This window comes from Trichosurus vulpecula (genome assembly GCF_011100635.1).
Source record: "Trichosurus vulpecula isolate mTriVul1 chromosome X unlocalized genomic scaffold, mTriVul1.pri SUPER_X_unloc_1, whole genome shotgun sequence".
Classification (NCBI taxonomy): domain Eukaryota; kingdom Metazoa; phylum Chordata; class Mammalia; order Diprotodontia; family Phalangeridae; genus Trichosurus; species Trichosurus vulpecula.
The window spans coordinates 2,060,496-2,079,816 of record NW_023494377.1 but is presented as its reverse complement, the minus strand read 5'-3'; the positions used below and the strand labels follow the sequence as shown (position 1 = coordinate 2,079,816).

At 38.4% G+C, this 19,321-nt stretch overlaps 2 protein-coding genes across 3 annotated transcripts in view; both read left to right on the top strand.

The window, feature by feature from the left end:
* AMMECR1 (AMMECR nuclear protein 1) overlaps positions 1-19,321 on the top strand; it is a 140,121-nt gene that overhangs the window by 70,356 nt on the left and 50,444 nt on the right. The gene's annotated exons all lie outside the window — the stretch shown is intronic.
* LOC118833071 (60S ribosomal protein L18a-like) lies at positions 9,493-10,023 on the top strand. The gene has a single exon (XM_036740459.1). It carries the CDS (start codon positions 9,493-9,495, stop codon positions 10,021-10,023), a length of 531 nt encoding a protein of 176 aa, XP_036596354.1.

Sequence of the window (19,321 nt, the reverse complement as noted above, 5' to 3'; positions counted from 1 at the left end):
TCAGTTCTTACCCTTCTTGATATGTTCGCATCCTTTGACACTGTCCACCACCCTCTTCTCTCTACCTCTTTCTCATTAGGTTTTCGTGACACTGATCTATCTTGCTTCTCCTACCTGATTGCTCCTTCTCCATTTCCTTTGCTACATTTTCCTGCAGGTCATAGGTCTCCTTCAGGGCTGTGTCCTTGGCCCTCTTCACTCCCATGGATTCAGTTATCATCTCTATGCAGGTGATTCTTAACTTTATTTATAAAGCCCTGCCTTCTCTCCTAACCTCCAGTATCACATCTCCAACTGCCTTTTGTACATATTTTTAAATCAACATGTCTAAAACTGAACTTGTTATCTTCTCCCCCAAACCTGTTCCTCTTCCTAACTTCCCTGTCACAGTCAAGGCCATCACCATTCTTCCAGTCACGGAGGCTCAAAATCTAAGTGTCATTCTGCTCCCTCCTCATGCTCCCTCACCACCCATATCCAATCTGCTGCCAAGTCCTTTTGTTTCTCACTTCCCAACATCTTCACCACTTGGCTATCAAAATTATCCTCCTAAAGCACAGGTCTCACCATGTCATTCCATTTCCATTCAGTAAACCCCAGTAGCTCTCTAACTTCCAGGATCTTTGCTTTTTCAAATCCTCAATAACCTGGCCCTTTCCTACATTTCCAGCCTCCCCTCCATATACTATCACATGGTGACACTGCCTCATTCATTATTCATCGCACAAGACATTCCATTTCCCAAATCCAGGTATTTTCACACCCTGTCCCCCACAACTGGAATGTGCTTCCTTTTCACTTCTATCTCCTGGCTTCCCTGGCTTCCTTCAAATCTTAGCTAAAATCTCACATTTTGCAAACCTTTCTCAGCTTCCCTTAATGTTAGTGCCTTTTCTCTGAGATTACCTCAGAGTTAGTGTGTGTGTGTGTGTGTGTACACAGTTGTTTGCATGCTGTCTCCTCTATTAGTCTTTGAGCTCCTCTAGGGCAGGAAGTTTTTTGTTTTTTGTGTCTCTTTGTGTCCCCAGCACTTAGCATAGTATCTGGCACATAGTAGACACTTAATAAAGGCTTCTTGACTTTGGGCTTTGCTCAAGGAAAGAAGGAAAGGAGAAAGATGAAAAGATTTAGTATGTATTCAGATGGAGGTTCTAGATGTATAGGTTATTCAGATGCAGAAGAGAGGAGAGCTATTTGTGCCAGAAGTTGGGATTTGAGAGGGGATTGCCTTAAACAAAACATACTATAGCTATGGAGGGTGTATTACAAAAGAAAAAAAGGGGCAAGACCCTTTTGGACTAGGTGAGGAGAAAATAAGGGAGAAAATCTGATTGCCCTAAGAAGTACAAACTACAGATAATTCTTGCTGATTTCTTTTCCTTTTTCCAAAAGAAAAATATCATAATAGAATTTTATGGGAAAGAAAATGATCATAACCAGGAATGTTAATGACTGAACCGCCCGTAAAATGATGGATGGTGACAGAATGTATTACAAAGCAAAACCCAACAATTCATTCCATAAAGAAATAATATACTTTCATGAATAAAATAAAAACACTTCACAGAGAAATAAAGTGAAGAGCCAGAGTGAAATGTACTGTGTCTCATCCAAATCCAAAGAAGTAGTAGTCTTATTCATGATCCCAGACAAGGTAACAGTAAAAATAGGCAAACAGGAATTACATTATACATAAAGAGACCATATAAAATATGTATGCACCAAACTGAATAGCTTCTAAATAATTAAAGGAAAAGCTAATTGATTTACAAAAAGGCTTAGATAATAAGCAAATAATTTTAGGTCTCTTCAACATACCCCATTCAGATTTAGACAAATCTAGCAGGTAAATAAGAAAAATATTAAAGATTTAAACAAAATAATAGAAAAACTGGGTGTGATTTACCTTTGATATTTAACGAATATAGTTTAGGGAATATACCTATTCTCTTCAGCATCACAGGACAATATCAGAATTGCTTATTTGGCCTTTCTTTGTGCTTAGCCAATGCTTAGCCCAGTGCCTGGCACATAGTAGGCACTTAATAAAATCTTGTTGACTGACCGAAAGGCAGAAATGCTAAACACATCGTTTATAGGCCACCACACAATAGAAATTATAACCTTTAATGAAAACATAAATGAAAGGCAAACAACAGTCATCAGCTTTTTAGCTTTTCACTAATAAAGTGTGAGAGGAAGAGATAGGAAGAAAATTTTCATTAAAATAACAACAAAAGCTATTAAGGGATTAACCTAACAAGACATGAAGGACTCAGAGAACTATAACTAAAAAACAAGTCTTAAACTCTTATATTCTGTTTTCACGCTGTGTCCAGACAGTTGTTTGCCATACAGTTTACCAGGCATTTATTAGCCATGTGCCAGGTACTGGGGATACAAAAACTAAAGTCCCTCCTCAGGTAGTTTACATTATACTTAGAGAAATGGTACATCCACTGAAATTGAACTGAAGTAATGTCAGAGTTGAAAGGAGCCCTGAAATCTGTCGGGATCAGGAAGAGTTTTGTGTTCAAATTGGCCCTTCAGTTGAGCCTTGAAGGGAGTTAGAGGGTCCAAGAGTCAAAGGTAAGGTAAGATAAAAGATCTGACATTTGTCTAGCACTTTAAAATTTTTAAAGCAATCCTTGGGAGGTAGGTACTAGATCTCTTCTTGCTCCTTTTTTTTTTTTAAACAGATAAGGAAGCTGAGCCTCTGAGAGATGAAATCATTAGTGTGGAAGACATTAAAACTAGTGCCTGAGGCAGAATCTGACCATAGATCTTCCTAACTCTAAATTCAACTGTAGCCACTATACAACACTGCCTCTTTTACACAGAGTAGATGTTTAATAAATGCTGGAATGAACTGAATTTTGTCTAATTCTTTAGAGTATTAATCTTTGGTCATTTGATTGGTATACCACACGATCTGTTGATTAATTTGGGTAATGTCGTGTTTACTTAGCAGTCAGTCCATCTTTAAATACTGACTGCCATGTCTTTTTTTATCTCTATAAAAATTGAAAGTGGATTCATATATAACCTCTCACTTAGCCGGCTGATTGGCTAGACCTAAAGAACAGTCATTAATAGTTTGCTGCTTCCTTGGCTGGAGGTCTGTAGTAGAGTGCCCCCAAGGATCTTTGCTTGGTTTGACTTAAGGCATTAATAGTATATAATTATCCTCTTTATGCAGATGACTCCCAAATCTATATCAATACAAACAACTACATTTAAATTAATTGATTTCCATCCAAACTCTCATGATTGTCTTTCCCTCTAAGTCTCCATCAGGACCCTTTGTCCATCAATTCTCATGTGTCTTTCCTCCTAGAATCACAACCTGCACCCAATTCATCTGGTTCTCATTTTTTCCCTATCTCTTTTTTTTTAATTTTTATTTATTTATTTTTAGTTTACCACACATGGTTCTACATAATTTTGAGTTCCAGATTTTCTCCCCTCCCTCCCCCCTCCCTTCCCAAGACGGCATGGAATCTCATATAACTACCATGTATAACTTTGCATTGAATTAATTTATACACTAGTCAAGTTGTGGAGAAGAATTATGACCAATGGAATGAATCATGAGAAAGAAGAAACAGAACCAAAAAAAAAAACCCAAGAACAAAAACAAAAGAGAAGCAAAAAAGGCGAGCATGTAGTGCGCCTCAATCTGTATTCAAACTTCACAGTTCTTTCTCTGGACGGAGATAGCATTCTCCATCGTGCGTCCCCTGGAGTTGTCCTTGCATGTTAGGTTGCTGAGAGGAGCGAAGTATGTCAGGGTTGGTCCTCACGGAATCCATATATCTGTGGCTGTGCACAACGTTCTCCTGGCTCTGCTCCGCTCACTCAGCATTATGTCGTGTAGGTTTTTCCAGGTTGTTACAAAGTCTGCATCATCCCCATTTCTTATGGCTCAATAGTATTCCATCACCTTCATATACCACAGCTTGTTCAGCCATTCCCCAATTGATGGGCATCCCTTTGATTTCCAATTCTTGGCTACCACAAAAAGAGCCGCAATAAATATCCTTGTACATACGGGTCCTTTTCCCGCTTGTGTAATTTCTTTGGGATACAACCCTAGAAGTGGTATTGCTGGGTCAAAGGGTATGAACATTTCTATAGCCCTTTGGGCATAGTTCCAAACTGCTCTCCAAAATGGCTGGATCAGCCCACAACTCCACCAGCAATGCAACAATGTTCCAATTTCCCCACATCCTTTCCAGCATTTATCATTTTCCTGTTTTGTTATTTTAGCCAATCTGACAGGAGAGATGTGGTATCTAAGAGTTGTTTTGATTTGCATTTCTCTAATCAGTAGTGATCCAGAGCATTTTTTCATATGCCTATAGATATCTTTAATTTCTTCCTCTGAAAACTGCCTGTTCATATCCTTTGACCATTTCTCAATTGGGGAATGGCTTCTATTCCTATATATTTGACTCAGTTCCCTGTATATTTTAGAAATGAGGCCTTTATCAGAGATACTAGTTGCAAAGATTTTCTCCCAATTTTCTGCTTCCCTCCTAATTCTTGTTGCATTGGCTTTTTTTGTACAAAAACATTTCAATTTGACATAATCAAAATTATCCATTTTGCATTTTGTAATGCTCTCTATCTCTTGTTGGGTCATGAATTCTTTACATTTCCATAAATCTGATAAGTAAACTATTCCTTGCTTTCCCAAATTACTTATAGTATCAGCCTTTACTCCTAAATCATGAACCCATTTTGACTTTATTTTGGTATATGGTGTAAGATATTGGTCTATGCCCAGTTTTTGCCCTACCATTTTCCAATTTTCCTAACAGTTTTTGTGAAATAGTGAATTATTAGCCCAGAAGCTGGCCTCTTTGGGTTTATCAAAGAGTAGATTGCTAAACTTGTTGATTTCTCCTTCTTGTGTACCTATCCTATTCCACTGATCCACACCCCTGTTTCTTAACCAGTACCAGGCAGTTTTGATGACTGCTGCTCTGTAGTATAGTTTAATATCTGGTATGGGTAAGCCACCTTCTCTAGCATGTCTTTTCATTAAAACCCTAGATATTCTAGACCTCTTGTTTTTCCAGATGAATTTTGTTATTATTTTGTCCAGCTCAGTAAAATAATGTTTTGGTAGTTCGATTGGTATGGCACTGAAAAGATAGATTAATTTAGGTAGAATTGTCATTTTTATTATATTAGCTCGGCCTAACCATGAGCAACTGATATTTTTCCATTTATTTAGATCTGATTTTATTCGCGTGAAAAGTGTGTCATAGTTATGTTCATATAGGCCCTGGGTTTGTCTTGGTAAATAGACTCCCAAATATTTTATAGTGCCTACAGTAACTTTGAATGGAATTTCTCTTTCTATCTCTTGCTGTTGGGCTTTGTCAGTAATGTATATGAATGCTGAGGATTTATGTGGTTTTATTTTTCCCTATCTCTTATTTCATAAAGGTCTTGGCAGATTTCACTTACCTGTCCCTCTCAGTTGTATTATAATGTTCAATTACAGTTGTTATTCAAAACTGTATTTCTTAAGCACTTAGTACGTGCCAGGCTTGACTGTCCATGTTAGAGAGAAAGGCTTGGGGGCATGGGGAAGAGAGGGAGAGTGAGTGGGTTTTGATATAGATACATCTCCTCCACCTCCCACAAAAAAGTAAGTTTAGTTGTTTGTATTGATCTTTAATGTCCAGTTTCTTGTAAAAACATTTTTGAAGAGGCTTAGATTCCAAGAATAAACAAGTGGCCATCTAGTTGTACTATGCTCCAGTGAGACCATCTGTAGTGCTGTGTTCAATCGTGGATACCACATCTGACAAAAGAGATTGATAAGATGAAGGGCAACCAAGAGGGTGAGGGCCTTAGCTTCTTGCCTTGAAAGTTCAGGGCCTTTAGATGAGGCCTGGTTGAAGGAATTGAGGATCTTTAGCCTAAAGTATAGAAGATTCAGAGGGGGCAGGATATCTGTCTTCAGGTATTTGAATGGCTGTCATGTCAAAGAGGGAATAAACTTAATGTCTTTGGCCCCAGGGGCAGACCTCAGAATTTCAAAGTGGCAAATTTAGGCTTCCTATGAAGAAAATTTCCTAAAAATCGGAGGTACCCAGAAATGAAATAGACTTCCTCAAGAAATAGTGCCTTTCCAGCAAAGTCTGGATGACCACTAGTAGAGTCTGTTTTGGAAGGGATTATTTTTTGCATATGGATTGGACTAAATGGCCACTGAGGTTCCTTCCAACTCTGAAATTCTGTTATTCTGTGAACTATTAACCAATTTCATTAATGAATATTGATGCACAATTTTAATACAAAACTTTAGCAAAGAGCCTACAGTAACATATCCAATTATTCACTATGGCCTAGTTGGAGTTATACCAAGGATGCAAGGATGGTTCAATGTTAAGAAAACAATGAGCATAATGAATCATGTAAACAACAAAAACCACATTAAAAGTTGCAGAAAAAAAAGTTTTTAAGGAAATACAGTGCTCATTTATGTTAAAAAACCTAAAAAGCAGAGACAGACAGGAAAGGGCCTTTCTTTGATATGATCAAAAAATATTTTTAAAACCAAGAGTTTGCATTCTTTGCAATGGAAAAACACTAGGGACTTTTCCATTAAATACAGGGGTAAAATTAGAATGCCCAATTTCCCCATTATTATTTTTCAGCTAAATGTTTTGTTAAAAACTTAACACTGAACTTCAGTGCAACCAACTATACTTATAACTATTTGCATTTACATTCATCTCAATACACAAAGTATCATTAAAAAAATGTTCAATCACTTCCTCTAAGGCCCCATTAGGATCCTTTCTCAATTCATACTCATTGATTTTCTGTGGTCATATTTTATAGAGCCCACTGGGGCTCCCCTTAGGGGGAAGCTTGCTTGTAGGAAGGCTCATACCTTTTTCTAATTTCTAATTAGGCACTGAGTCACTAGAGATGTGATGTCCTCTGGCTCTGAGAAGGGTATATGTACTGTGAGGCAAGGTTTTGCGTTGGGGGCTCACTCATTGGAAGAATGTTCGTGTGATTTGGCCAGACAAGACTCTGGGTTGCCGTTAAGGAGCATGCCCTCCCTCCCCCCTTTCAAAACCCGGTTGTTGGTGCTTCTCTCTCTGGTGACTACCTGTGTATTGCTTTGGTCAGACAGTTAGAAGCCCTGTCTGTTGATCTGTGCTGTTTTCTCTGCTTGTCTCTATGTTCAGGGTACTGACCTTTCCCCTGAATTAAGTGAATGATATATATGTTTGATTAAAGTAAGATTGTTGACCCCTTTAAATGCTATTTTTCCTTTAAAAGCAGATCAAATAACCTGTGCTAGCAGGCCATCCTGAGTATACTAGGGTGCTTGCTATTACACCTGTGGATATGGGGGGTTTTGTTTTTATTTTTTGTTTTACACGATTGCATTAAAGACTTTGCAGATGTCTTTGTATTCCTTATTCTTGTCTATCTTACTTACATTGTAGTTTTCTTTTGCATGAATTACCAAAATCTATTTAACCATTTTACTATTGTTGGAGTTTTAAGATGCTTCCCTTTTTTTTGCAACTTTATATAATGTGGTTATGAAAATCTTTGGCCATATAGCTTCCTTTACCACACTATTATTTGACACAGTTCTTGTTCGTTTGTTTCAGTCATGTCCAAGTCTCTATGACTCCATTTGGGGTTTTCTTAGCAAAGATACTGGAGTGATTGACCATTTCCTTCTCCAGCTCATTTTATAGATGAGGCAAACAGGATGAAGTGACTTGCCCAGGGTCACACAGGTACTAGACACGATACTGAGTGTCTGAGGTCTGATTTGAACTAGGGAATATGAATCTTCCTGACTCCATGCTGGACATTCTATCCACTGCGACACCTAGTTGCCCAACACAGTTCTAGAAACTCTAAATATAGCAGTAAGATAAGAGAGAATAAAGGTACAAATATATGCAAAGAGCAGCCAAAATATCCATAATTGTAGATTACATGATGTTCTACTTAGAACACTTCAGAGCAAGAAGTCTTAGTATTTTGTGTGCCATAAATCCTCCCTCTGACAGGCATTTGAGAAACCTATCTTTCCCTCCTTCCCCCAGCAAATGTTTTTTAAATGTATAAAATTAAATACATAGGATTACAAAAGAAGCCAATTATAGTGAAATGCAGTAATCAAAAAAATTTTTAAGTTCACAGATCCCAGGTTAAAAACCTCTGCCCCAGAGAATTAGTGAAGGAGCTAATTAATCAGTGATTGACAACTTCAGTAAAGTAGCAGGAGAAAAAAGAAATCAATAAAATCCATCACATTTTTATACAGTCTTAATAACAACAAAAAACAAGAAAAAATGAGAGTTCTCAAAATAAGTTTTTAAAATGCATAAAATATCTTAGAGTTAATTTACTAAGATACACTCAGGATTTAAATAGGTTTTGTGTTCAAATTGGCCCTTCAGTTGAGCAATTTATTATTATTAGTCAACTATTAGTCAACAAAAACTTATTAATCAACTTATGTGCTAAATGAAAAGGAAGCATTGCTTGGCCTCAAAGGATATTTTATCAGAGGAACCAACATATACATATATATTACAAGACAGTTTCAGGGGATGGAGAGAGAGGCAACTGGGGGAACCAGTAAAGGTCTCAAATAGGAGATGGGGCTTAAGCCACAGAAATAAAGGAAGACACATAATTAGAGAGATATTCATTGTTCATGGTTAGACTTCACAAACTTAATAAAAACAATACTTAAATTCAGTTACAAATTGAATGACATTGAGCCAAAATGGCAGATTAAAGCCAATCCAGCTGAACTTCTTCAACATTTCCCTCCAAGCAACTTTAAAATAACGCCTCAAACCAAATTTTGGAGCAGCAGTGCCAACAAAAGGTCTGAGTGAAACATTTTTTCTGGCCTAAGAAAACTTTAGAGGTCAGCAGGAGAAGCCTATCTAGAGCCTACATGCAGCAGCAGCAGCAGCTTTGGGAACTCTCAGCCCGTAGATGATAAGGGGGTTAGACAACTGGTCAAAAAGAGATTACAGGGGACCCTTTGTTGGCACTGGGTACAGCTGGTGCTGACTGGCAACTATTGCCCATATGCAGTTCTGAAACACAGTTCTAGGGCAAAGGGGAACATTAGGGGTCAGTAATAAGAGAGCAGGGGTCCTGGTCATACCTCCAAAGCGAATAGGAACACTAGTGCTTGTGGCTTCAGGAGACCAGGGACCATACCTGAGTAAAGGTCAGTATAGACCAGGAGAGCAGTGACTGTACCTCTCCCAGGATCACACTTGTCTTGGAAGCACCAAAAACTTGCAGACCCCCAAAACTAGCTCTGAAAACAGAAGCACAAAAAGCCTGAAGCTTGGGACATTGTCTCCTCACTCCCAGATGAGCAGAGCCCAACTTTAGCATAAAGTTCAAAGTGAAGAAATAGACTGAGCTTTCCTTTTGCGGGTTGGCGGGGAGTGAGGTGGCAGCACCATGAAGGCCTCGGGCACCCTGAGAGAGTATAAGATAGTTGGATGCTGCCTGCCTACTCCCAAGAGTCCAGTGCCGCCTCTTTATTGGATGCGGATCTTTGCTCCTAACCATGTTGTAGCAAAGTCCCAATTCTGGTACTTTGTTTCTCAGCTGAAAAAGATGAAGAAGTCTTCTGGAGAAATTGTATACTGTGGACAGGTCTTTGAAAAGTCCCCTCTTAGAGTGAAAAATTTTGGCATCTGGCTGCGCTACAATTCCAGGAGTGGGACCCACAACATGTACAGGGAGTACAGGGACCTGACCACCGCTGGTGCTGTCACTCAGTGCTACCGAGATATGGGAGCCTGTCACCGTGCCCGGGCTCACTCTATCCAGATCATGAAAGTGGAAGAAATTCCTGCCAGCAAGTGCCGCCGTCCCGCAGTCAAGCAGTTTCCCAATTCCAAAATCAAGTTCCCTCTGCCCCACAGAGTTCTATGGCACCAGCACAAACCACGCTTTACTACCAAGAGACCCAACACCTTCTTCTAAGTGCAGAGACAAGGAGGCACCTGTTTTGTTTGTCCTGTTTAAATAAATTTCTCAATTGGAAAAAAAAAGAAATAGACTGAGAAAATGAGCAAACAACAAAAGAACTTGATCTTAAAAAGCTACTACAGTGTCAGGAAAGACCAAGACATAAAGTCAGAAGAAGACAACAGTGTGAAAACAGCTGCAAACAAAGCCTCAAAGAAAAAGAACACTAATGAATTGCTGGTAGAATAGTGAACTGGTCCCACCATTCTGGAGAACAATTGGGAACTAAGCCCAAAGGGCTATAAAATTATGTATACCCTTTGACCCAGCAATGCTACTGCTAGGCCTGTATCCCAGAGAGATGAAAGAAAAAGGAAAAGGATCTATATGTACAAAAATATTTTTAGCCACTCTTTTTGTGGTGGCAAAGAATTGGAAATTGAGGGGATGGAAGTCATCTCCTCGTTGGAAGTCATCAATTAGGGAATGGCTGAACAAGTTGTGACACATGATTGTGATGGAGTACTATCATGCTGTGCAAAATGACGAGGGGGTGGTTTCAGAAAAACATGGCAAGACCTATAAGAACTGATGCAACATAAAGTGAGAAGAACTGGGAGATCATTGTGCACAGCAACAGCCATGTCATAATGATGATCAACTGTGAAAGACTTGGCTACTCTGATCAATACAGTGATTCAAGACAATTGTAAAGGACTCCTGATGAAAAAATGCTGTCCATCTCCAAGTCATGAACTCTAAATGCAGATTGAAGTATAATTTTGTCACTATTTTTCTTGCTTTTTTGCAATATGGCTAATATGCAAATATGTCTTACATTATTTCATCTGTGTAATTGATATCGTACTGCCTTCTCAGCGGGTGGGGAAGGGGATGGTAGTGAGGGAGAGAATTTGAAACTCAACATTTGAAAAGAAAACGTTATGAATAAAAAATTTCTTTAAATTTTAATTAAAAAAGGAAAAAAAAAACAAATTGAATGATATCAACTACCAAGGAGTTTTTTTTTTTGATTTCTTTTTTATTTTTAGTTTACAACGTTCAGTTCCACAAGTTTTTGAGTTCCAAATTTTCTCCCCCTCTCTCCTCTCCCCGCCCCCCCAAGACAGCATGGAATCCGCCTTAGGTTCTACATATACCTTCACATTAAACTTATTTACACAATAGTCAAGTTGTAGAGAAGAATCATAACCAATAGAATGAATCGTGAGAAAGAAGAAACAAAACCAACAAAGAAGGAAAAAAAGAGAGAGCAAATAGTTTTCCTCAATCTGCTTTCAGACTCCGTAATTCTTTTTCTGGATGTGCGTAGCTCTTTTCATCATGAGCCTTTGGGATCTGTCTTTGAACCTTGCATTGCTGAGAAGAGCCAAACCTATCAAAGTTAATCATCACAGATACCGTGTGTCTGTAATCATGCATAATGTTCTCCTGGTTCTGCTCCCCTCACTCAGCATCAGATCATGTAAGTCTTTCCAGGTTATTATGAAGTCCATCTGCTCCTCATTTCTTATAGAACAATAATATTCCATTACATTCATATACCACAACTTGTTTAGCTGTTCCCCAATTGATGGGCATCCCCTTATTTTCCAATTCTTTTCTACCACAAAAAGAGCTGCTATAAATATTTTTGTACATACAGGCCCCTTTCCCACTTGTGTGATAATCTTTTGGATACAGCCCTAGAAGTGGTATTGCTGGGTCAAAGGGTGTATGCACATTTTTATAACCCTTTGGGCATAGTTCCAAATTGCTCTCCAGAATGGCTGGATCAGTTCACAACCCCACCAGCAATGTAACAGTGTTCCAGTTTTCCCACATTCTCTCCAGCACTTATGATTTTCATGCTTTGTCATATTGGCCAATCTGACAGGAGAGACGTGGTACCTAAGAGTTGTTTTGATTTGCATTTCTCTAATCAATGGTGATTTAGAGTGTTTTTTCATATGCCTATAGATATCTGTAATTTCTTCCTCTGATAACTGCCTGTTCATAGCCTTTGACCATTTCTCACTTGAGGAATGACTTGTATTCCTATAAATTTGACTCAGTTCCCTGTATATTTTACAGATGAGGCCTTTATCAGAGACACTAGTTGTAAAAATTCTTTCCCAGTTTTCTGTCTGCCTTCTAATCTTTGTTGCATTGGCTTTGTTCATACAAAAACTTTTCAATTTAACATAATCAAAATTATCAATTTTGCATTTCAAAACGCTCTCTATCTCTTGTTTGGTCATAAATTCTTCCCTTTTCCATAAATCTGACAGGTAAACTATTCCTTGCTCTCCCAAATTGTTTATAGTATTAGTCTTTATACCTAAATCATGAACCTATTCTGATTTTATTTTGGTATATGGTGTAAGGTATTGGTCTATGCCCAGTTTCCGCCCTACAATTTTCGAGTTTTCCCAGCAGTTTTTGTGAAATAGTGAATTCTTAGCCCAGAAGCTGGATTCTTTGGGTTTATCAAAGAGTAGATTGCTATAGTTGTTGACTACTGCATCTTGTGTACCTAACATATTCCACTGATCCACCGCTCTGTTTCTTAGCCAGTACCAGGTAGTTTTGATGACTGCTGCTCTGTAGTACAGTTTAATATCTGGTATGGCTAGGCCACCTTCCCTAGCATTTCTTTTCGTTAATTCCCTTGATATTCTGGATCTTTTGTTCTTCCAGATGAATTTTGTTATTATTTTATCCAGCTCTGTAAAATAATTTTTTTGGTAGTTAGATTGATGCGGCACTGGATAAGTAAATTAATTTAAGTAAAATTGTCATTTTTATTATATTAGCTTGGCCCCCATGAGCAACTGATGTTTTTCCATTTATTTAGATCTGACTTTATTTGTGTGAAAAATGTTTCATAATTGTGTTCATATAGGTCCTAGGTTTGTCTTGGCAGGTAGACAACTGGATATTTTATAGTGTCTACGGTAACTTTGAATGGAATTTTTCTTTCTATCTCTTGCTGTTGGGCTTTGTTAGTAATATATAGGAATGCTAAGGATTTATGTGGGTTTATTTTATAACCTGCAACTTTGCTAAAGTTATTTATTATTTCAAGTAGTTTTTTACTTGATTCTCTAGGATTCTCTAAGTACATCATCATATCATCTGCAAAAAGTGATAATTTAGTTTCTTCTTTGCCTATTCAATTTCTTTTTCTTCTCTTATTGCTAAAGCTAACATTTCCAGTACCAAATCGAATAGAAGGGGTGATAATGGACATCCTTGTTTCATCCCTGATCTTATTGGAAATGCATCTAGCTTATCCCCATTGCATATAATGCTTGCTGATGGTTTTAGGTAGATGGCTACGTATGATTTTAAGGAAGACAAGGAGTTATTTTCTTGAACTCTACAGCCAAGTAACAGCCAAGTAAGCTTGTATGACATGAGAATACAAGATGAGGCTATTTAGGAAGCAGACCTTATTCCAGTAGGTTGTAGACTCTTACTAGAATGCTGCTTTTTTGTTTAATCAGTTGAAATTTAGTAAGATGTATTGGAATCACCAATCTTTAGCATACCATTTCTCAAGTCAAATAACCAACAGCGGTCAAGTAACTGAATGTCCAAGTCATATTTGAGACTTAAATTTAATATTGAACATGTTGCATTTGTTATTTACTCTAAGACAAATACAGTATGTCTCTAATAGAGATTTCTGGATTCATATATAAGACTTTTTCTTCTTTACATAAGGAGATACTAATGTTTATTTGTATTTTGTTCAGAATAACAAAAAAATTAATTAAAAAAGTTTAGCATTAACAAGACAATGTACAAGTTCTACTCATATACTTATACTTCACTTCTCCATCCTTTTACCACTAAAATATTTAAAGCTTCTGCTCAAGGGGTAAGGCTAGGACTGAACTCGGAGGAAGCCCAAGGTTTCTGGCACTCAGAGTTGAGACTACATTGTTTTCTGCTAACTATACTTGACCCTCTGTAGAGATCTTCGCATAATTCCTTGTATGCATTGTATTTATCAGGTTTTCACAATATAACACTATTCCATTACAGTGATATACCATAATTTTCCCCACCATTTTCCATTCATTGGACAGACAGGATTTTTTGCAGTGTTTTGCAGGGTAGAGTATGCTGGATGGTTTCCAATTTATAAACAAAGCAGCTTGGAAGAATCTAATTTTGAAGAGCTTCAGTAATTTCTTCATTCTATGATCTCATCCATCAGGTACTCTCTCCAATCTCTCAAATCTCATTTTGTGCTGTGTTCTTCCATAGATCTTCCATAAAGAATTTCCCCAATATACTAGAACCTTCCTCTAATTCAGAGGCTGACAAACTACTTCCAGAGGCTGGCAGTCTGTTTCTGTGCCTCTCAAGACCTAAGAATGATTTTATATTTTAAAATACTGTGGGCAGAAGTTTGCCAACCCTTGCTCTAATTTCAGGGATTCTGAACCTTTTTGTGTATCCTGGACCCCTTTGGAAATGAGTCTGGTGAAGCCTGTGGACTCATTCTCAGAAGAATGTTTTCATAAGCATAAAATTAAATACATAAAATTATCAAAGAAATCAATTATAGTGAAATACAGTCATCTAAAAAAAGTTTTTTATGTTTACAGACCCCAGGTTAAGAATCACTTCTCTTTTTTTTATTTTTATTTTTTATTTTTTTATTTTAATATTTATTTTTATTTTTAGTTTACAACAGACGGTTCTACGTAATTTTGAGTTCCAGATTTTTTCTCCCCTCCCTCCCCCCTCCCTCCCCAAGACGGCATGGAATCTCATATAACTACCACGAATAACTTCGCATTGAATTAATTTATACACTAGTCAAGTTGTGGAGAAGAATTATGACCAATGGAATGAGTCATGAGAAAGAAGAAACAGAACCAAAACAAACAAACAAAAAAAAAAACAACCCAAAAACAAAAACAAAAGAGAAGAGAAAAAGGTGATCATGAAGTGTGCCTCAATCTTCATTCAAACTTCATAGATCTTTCTCTGAATGTAGATAGCATTCTCCATCGTGAGTCCTTTGGATTTGTGCCTGCACCTTGTGTTGCTGAGAAGAGCGAAGTCTGTCAGGGTTGGTCCTCATGGAATCCATATATCTGTGGCTGTGCACAACGTTCTCCTGGCTCTGCTCCGCTCACTCAGCATTATGTTGTGTAGGTTTTTCCAGGTTGTTATGAAGTCTGTATCATCCCCATTTCCTATAGCACAATAGTATTCCATTACCTTCATATACCACAGCTTGTTCAGCCATTCCCCAATTGATGGGCATCCCTTTGATTTCCAATTCTTGGCTACCACAAAAAGAGCCGCAATAAATATCCTTGTACATACGGGTCCTTTTCCCGCTTGTGTGATTTCTTTGGGATACAACCCTAGAAGTGGTATTGCTGGGTCAAAGGGTATGAACATATCTATAGCCCTTTGGGCATAGTTCCGAGTGGGCATAGTCAGAGTGTCAGTGGACATATATGAGAGATGTCACAGAAGTAAAAATTGACAGGACTTGGCAGCAGATGAGATGTGGTGGGGAGAGGTGAGGAGTCAAGGATCACACCAGGAAATAGAATACAGTTCTCCTAACTCCAGTTTTGTCAACATAGTGCTTTGAAAGTTTATAGATTTCATTTTTGTAAATTAGAGGCCTTTAGTCTTATGCCCAGGACTTATGATCACCAGCAATGCTTTCTAGGTTCCCTCTGGCAATATCATTTGTACCCACATGAATAACCAGATTTGGATAGTAATCATCAGGCTTGACCAGTCTGGGAAAGGTCACTGTCATATCCTGAATTCATGATGAGGCCAGGTCACTGACTGTACTGTTGTTTGAGGAAAGTTGACCAAACCAAAGGGTGGGGTGTTCAACTATGTGAAGGACTGCCATGTGGGGAAAATGCATGGAAGCAAACTCAGCCTTGATGTTAGGAAAAACTCCTTAACGAGTAGAGGGGAATAGCTGGCTCTCACATCTAGTAGGCTTCCCTTCACCAGAGGTCCTCAGACAGAGGCAGAATGGCCACTTGTCAGGTATGTCAGAGTGGAATTTCCTCCCAAATACGGGTTAGACTACATAGTCCTTCCCAACTCTCAAATTCTGTGATTCTGTGATCACTCTTCTCAGTTTACCTGTTTTATAAGTTGAAGATTTATACATTGTGTTATCTTAAAGCAAGAAGCAATTGTACTTGTATACAATGCTTCTCTTTTTATTCAAATAGAATTGTCTGAATAACTGAAAACCACTCTTAACTAGTAGTTTATATTCCCTGCCTCCCTCTCGCTCCTCAATTCCTAGCACTGTGTTTCCTTTCCTGTCACTTTTCTGAAGGGATTCTCTCAAAATGATCACTGACATCATGAGCTCTTGCTAGATGGGCAACACTGTCTCTTCCACCAATGACATATTGTTAGTTTTCATCCTTTTGGACCTATCTAAACCATTTGACTTTGTGCATCACTTGATATTCCACTTTTTTTTCCTACTGGGATGCGTGATTTAGAAAGATCACAGGACTTGGAGTCAGGAGATTGGAACCCTGCCTTCCACACTTTGTGACTCAAGCCAATCACTTAACCTCTCTGGGCCTCAATTGACTTATACTTAAAATAGAGCTAGTAATACTTTCACTCTCTGCCTCACTACTGGATTGTTGTGAGGAAAAGCATTCTGTCAGCCCTAAAGCGCAGCATAATGGGGAGTTGTCGCTATTCTGGGGAGACTCCGCCGGCCTTCTTTTTCACCTGTCTCCCTAACACCTCTTCCTTTCTTTTTGTCACTGGCTCCTTTTCTGTCTGAAGAGGTGCTTTTTTTGGCTTGCTCTCTCTTCTCTTCATACACACCTCTTTCTTGGTAATCTCACTTGCTCTCCCAATTTAACCTGTGCCCTCCAGGAAGCTGACCCCCAGATCTAGGCCTCTGATTCTGACCTCTCTTCTGAGTTCTAGAATTTTAACTGGCAGCTACCAATTGGGCATCTCCACATGGATACCCTATCAGAATCTAAAGATCACCATGTCTAAAACAGAACTCGTTTATCAATTCTCCCTCTAAGGATAGTCACAACCGATCTGGGAGGCAGACAAATGTCAGAATCATCAGCGTCTGGCCATTCTGAATCACATAACTTACTATCCTGTAACCTCCACCCCATCATGTTGTCTATAATATGAATAACATTGTGACTTTGTCAAATGCTTTGCCCTCACATGATGGCCTCATCTCCCACTTCACTTTCCTCCTTCACCTCGAAACTTTTCTGTCTGTTTGCCAAGACTCATCTCTCCACATGTTTCCTCTTGGCTCCTCTGAGGTCTTGCCATATCAATCATTCCATGTTATTCTAATGCTAACTTCCCTCACTACTCCCCACTGTATCTACTTCTTAACCCCTTACAAGCTGAATTTAGCCCTGCACTCTACAAAACAGCTCTCTCCCAAGTCAGCCTTTAGTCTCATTGATTCTTCTGTAGCATTTGCCATTGTCAACACTGCCCTACACTTTTCCTCCTCACCTTCAGTAGAGCTGTTCTCTCCTGTTTCTCACCCTACCTGTCTGACTCTTTTCTTCACTGTAAGTATGGGAGCTTCCCAAGGCTTCAAACTTTGGTTTCAATATTTTCTCCTTTGGTGATCTCCTCTACCTCAGTGACTTTAATTAACTCCTCTGTAAGGATGATTCCCAGATCTTGATCTCCCCTGAGGGCCATCCCTGCATTTCCCATTCCCCTGGACATTTCTACCTGGAGATCCTTCCAGCACCTCAAACCTCCATGGTCCATAATTGACCTCTCCCGCCCCTCGCCCTACATCTAAGCAGTTTCCAAGGGCCTGTCCATTTCACCATCCTAACAGCTTTTACATGAGAGGTGCTATCACCTCCTCTGGCCCAGCCAGCACCCGAGTGTGGGCCCTCATCTCCCTCAATCTTTGGCCTCCTTCCAACTCCCTTATTTCTGTTGATAACTCTCTACCATCCTCCCAACATTGTTTCCCATCCCAACTCATATTCATTTCTTCCCTTCTCTTTCACAGTCAGTCAGTTGCCAAGTCCCATACTACTGATGGTTACTAAATGTGTGTTAAATTCAATTAAGTGATGGTAGTAATTAGGACTCGGCTGCATTTTTAGTTGTCCTCTCCGTTTGTGTTGAATTTTTTAAAAAGAGAAGTTTTAATTCAGCCCCTATATGCCAGCCACAGCACTGTCTTCAAATGGCCTCTTTCATGTTTATTTTCATATATTTGTGGTAAAAAATGAATTTGACAAAGAATAAAAGAGTACATAGGATGGTGCCTGGATCCTCTTTTCCTAAGCTAGATGTTGGAAGGAGTGAGGGGAGGGGGGCTTATGATACACATTGATCTGTACATTCATCTTGTTCACAGTAGGCCTTTTGTATGCGCTTGGTAAAAACATCTGGTGGGAAAAAATGCAAATAGGACATTTACTGGAGTTACAGAATGAGAAGGGATTTACTGTACTCACCAGTTGCCAGTAGTCTGACCACTTCCAAGATGTGATTTTGTCAGACTTGGAAACTAAGAAGGGTCAAAGCTACTCAGGATGTCAGTGGGAGAAATTCCAACTGTAGCAGGGGAGTCGTGATTGATTGAGTACTAAAGCTTCAACAGCGCCTTCTAATTTTCATGCTTATTATGCTGAGTATTTGTCTTTTTATATTTTGTGCAAAAAAGACTGCCTTTGTGATTTGTTGGGTGAGCTTCTTAAGCTGAACCTGCTATTAAACTTGATTTTTTAAAATAGGCATTCCATTTCGACAGATTTCTGTGTTCTTGCTGTTCTATTCATTTCCTTTATAAGGTAATTCAAACTTTGAACAGTTACCGTGGTTTTGAAGCCTGATTGAAAGATACATTCAGTATTTCCCCCAAATATGCGGCAATTATAACAACACAATTCTAGTTCATTATAAATCCTGACTCTCTCAGCTTATAAATTGCATCAGGTTAAAATTTGGTTAAATAAACTTATTAGTTAGATGGAATCATTAGAAAGCCTTTATGTAAATTAATTGAGCCACTGTTAATGTCAAAGTAATTTTGTCTTACTCAGCTTTTCAAATTTGAGAAGAATGAGGTTTTTTTTTAATTGGATTGAAAAGATGGTAATAGGAATAGAATATATTGTTTGTTTTAAAATGTAGCAAAGGATTCAGTGAACAAAAGATAACTTTTAGGTCTTTTTTCTTTGTCTCTTCCATTGTATGAAGCAAAAAAGTAAGGAAATAAAGGTATTCTTTCTAATTTTGACAAGAAGGCCTTTGCTTAAAG

Bases quoted from the DNA above. Each gene is read 5' to 3' on its own strand.
- LOC118833071 (XM_036740459.1), top strand. From the start codon at position 9,493: ATGAAGGCCTCGGGCACCCTGAGAGAGTATAAGATAGTTGGATGCTGC.